Source organism: Otolemur garnettii, unplaced genomic scaffold (assembly GCF_000181295.1).
Source record: "Otolemur garnettii isolate 467f Iridium unplaced genomic scaffold, OtoGar3 scaffold00264, whole genome shotgun sequence".
Lineage (NCBI taxonomy): Eukaryota > Metazoa > Chordata > Mammalia > Primates > Galagidae > Otolemur > Otolemur garnettii.
Window position 1 is genome coordinate 588,704 of NW_003852659.1, and position 3,334 is coordinate 592,037.

Below are 3,334 nucleotides of genomic sequence, written 5' to 3' on the forward strand. Positions count from 1 at the left end.
ACTCCTGGGCTCAAGCAAGTCTCCTGCCTCTGCCTCCCAAGTAGCTGGGACCACAGGCGCCTGCCACAATGCCTGGCTATTTTTTGGTTGCAGCCATCGTTGTTTGGCAGGCTGGGGCTAGATTCGAACTTGCCACCCTAGGTGTATGTGGCTGGTGCCTTAGACACTTGAGCCACAGGCGCCGAGCCCACACTGGCCACATTTGGGCATTTGGGTACTTAGTGACACAAGCTACTAGCAGCTTCTGTCCATCCTGGGAGCCAACCCAAAAGCTGGCCACCCACAAGCAGCTCTTGGCCTCCCAGAGTTCTTATTGCCCTTGGGATAAAGGTCACACGTGTTGTGTAGGTTGGCTCTCTGGGCCTCAGTTTCCTCATGTGTCAAATGGGATTGTGAAAGCATTCATCCCTAGGATAGTTGTGAGGATTAAAAAGAGATCATGTTTCCATCATTGGATAAACAAAATGTGGCATATCCACTAGATGGAGTATTACTCACCTATGATCAAGAATAAAGTACTGATACTATTTAGTGTGAATGGACCTTGAAGATGTTAAGCTGGGTGTGGAAAGCCAGACACAAAAGGTTACCTTATGTGGCTCTGTTTATATGAAATGTCCAGGACAGATAAATCTATAGAGATAAAGAGAGTGCACTTGTAGTTGCAGGAGCTGGGGGAAGTTGGGAGTGGCTCTAATAGAAACAGTTTCTTTCGGGGGTATCATGAAAATGCTCTGGAGTGGTGATGATCGCACAATCTTGTCAATATGCTAAAAATGTCTAAGTTGTGCATTCACAAGGGTAAACAGTATGGATTGTGAATTATATCTGAAAAACATACTTCAAGAAAAAAGTAATGCATGTGTAGCACAGGTCCACGGAAATTGATGATGATGGTGATTGTGGTGGTGGTCATGGTGGTGACAGTGAGCTTAAGGCCCTGCCCCACCCCAGGCCTTGTCCGGGAGCAGGAGGCTGGGTTGCTGCAGTTCCTTCGCCTGGATGGATTCTCTGTGTTGATGCGGGCCATGCAGCAACAGGTGCAGAAGCTGAAGGTCAAGTCGGCATTCCTGTTGCAGAATCTGCTTGTTGGCCACCCTGAACACAAAGGTGGGGCGGCCCCTGAGGGAGGGTGGGAGTGGGATGAATACCCTAGGGAGGGTGCAGGCATGGGGGTGGGGGTGGAGCAGCCATCTTAGGGTGTAGGTATAGAGACAAGTGGGGCTGCTGCTCTGATGCCCGCAGCCCTTCCCTAGGGACCCTGTGCTCCATGGGGATGGTCCAGCAGCTGGTGGCCCTCGTGCGGACAGAACACAGCCCTTTCCACGAGCATGTGCTTGGAGCCCTGTGCAGGTGCGCTAGGGCCCTGAAAGGACGGGGCCTGGGTGGGTTCTCCATAGCAGGAGTGGCTAAGGAATTGGCTTCCTCCTCCCCAGGGACCCAGGAGTTGGGACCTTCCCTGTGGGCACAAGGATGTGGGGCCAGAGTGTTGTAGGAATCACAGAGCCTCAGTTTCATCACCTGTAGGAACTGATATAGCAGCCTGGAAGGTGGGGGAGAGTGTCCTACATGCCCTACAACGACCACAGCACAGCAGATTATTGTCCAAACAAGTGACAAAATGGGGCTACTAAGCTAAGGTTTCTGAGAGTCAACTGCATGCCAGGCACCGTGCCAGTAAACACTCTCGTCATTCTTGGGCCAATGTGGGGCAGACAGGGAAGCTGAGGCCCAGTGTGGGGCACTGATGTTCATTGGGGGTGTTGGCAATGAAAGCTATAGAGGGACATCTTTAGGGGCTACTTTCATGTCCCTGCAGCCTGGTGACAGACTTCCCGCAGGGTGTGCGTGAGTGCCGGGAGCCCGAGCTGGGCCTGGAAGAGCTCCTCCGCCACCGCTGCCAGCTACTGCAGCAGCACGAGGAGTACCAGGTATACTGGGGGAGGTGACCTGGTGGGGTGGTGGTGGTGGGGGGCCAGCCTGTGCTCACCCTTGGGGAACCCTAGGGTCTGTTGGTTCAATCTTCTGTACATTTCACTTGTCTCCCACTCAGCAAACATTTGTTTCATGCCTCCCATTTGCCTGATGCTACGTCAGTTTGGGGCCAGGGGCCACAGCAAAGAGAGATGAATTCTGAGATTCTTAAGGGTTTTATGGAGGTCATTGAATAATTAACTAAATTACCTAATATAGTTATTTACATCATATTGCTCAAATTTCTTAATCATTAAATATTTCATTAAATTGACAAAAAATAAGTAAAAGGTAAATAACCAATTATTAGATAAGTATCAAGTGATAAGTAATAAGTCATGAGATATTTAAATAATCAGAGACTAGTGATAACTCATTAGATAACTAGATAATAAGTAAAAATAAACAATAGATTATAACTAAATATTCAGATGGTCTAGTTAACCAGTTAATTTATTCATTCATTGGAGTACCTACTGCTCAGATGTTGGTGCTTCAGCAAAACCAAGCCCAGCAAATTGGCCTGCCCTCCTGGGAAATTAATTTTATTGAGTACATTTCTCTTTGGACACTGTGAAGTGTTTATAGAAGGGCATTGGGTGGAAGGGTATCCAGGAGAGGTAAGAGGCCCAAACCAAGCTGTTCACCCTGACCTTATCACAGGAACCCATGGAAGTAAGTGTGGGACAGGGATAGCTTGGGATCATTCTGGCCTGGGGTTTCAGCCAGGGAGAGTGTGGGTCATTCTTTGGTTTCAGGTGGGGAACATGAGGGTCCTGTTTCCATCTTCTATAGTTCCTTAAGCACCTGTTGTGCCAGACCTGGGCCAAGTGATGTGGTGGCCCACCATTGAGGCCTACCTCAAATCCTATGTACACTTATCTATTGGATGCAATCAATTTTTTTAAAGAGCTCTATTAGTGTTAATTATCTTAACCACTTGTAAAATTTATCACATATATTTTACCCTCCATGTTCTTCTCTTCTCTTCTCTCCTCCTCTCCCCTCCTCTTCTCTCACTTTTTTGCCATGGAGCTATCCTTTATATATATGTTCAACCTAGCAATACCTCTTTTTTTCTTCCTTTCTTTTTTAATTGGGCAGTATCTGCTTTATTTCTCGGTTTCTAGAGTTTGTACCCATGAGAGGGTGTCTTAAGCAGGGAGTGATAGTTGTCTCTATCTGGGAGTTAAGTTAAAAAGAACCCAAGGGTGGCTTGGTGCCTGTAGCTCAGTGGCTAGGGCGCCAGCCACATACGTTGGAGCTGGCAGGTTCAAACCCAGCTCCGGCCTGCCAAACAACAATGACAACTACAACCAAAAAAAAAAAAGCCAGGTGTTGTGGCGGGTGGCTGTAGTCC

General features: G+C 48.1%; 1 protein-coding gene across 4 annotated transcripts in view; it reads left to right on the forward strand.

Annotated features, from left to right (window-relative positions):
• The window catches only part of HSPBP1 (HSPA (Hsp70) binding protein 1), a 17,273-nt gene that overhangs the window by 13,059 nt on the left and 880 nt on the right, over nucleotides 1-3,334 (forward strand). For all 4 annotated transcript variants that reach the window (XM_003802911.2, XM_012813457.1, XM_023508672.1 and 1 more), the window contains 3 exons: nucleotides 955-1,110; nucleotides 1,257-1,353; nucleotides 1,820-1,931. In XM_003802911.2, the coding sequence (XP_003802959.1) occupies nucleotides 955-1,110; nucleotides 1,257-1,353; nucleotides 1,820-1,931 (365 nt within the window). The remainder of the gene's footprint in view (nucleotides 1-954; nucleotides 1,111-1,256; nucleotides 1,354-1,819; nucleotides 1,932-3,334) is intronic.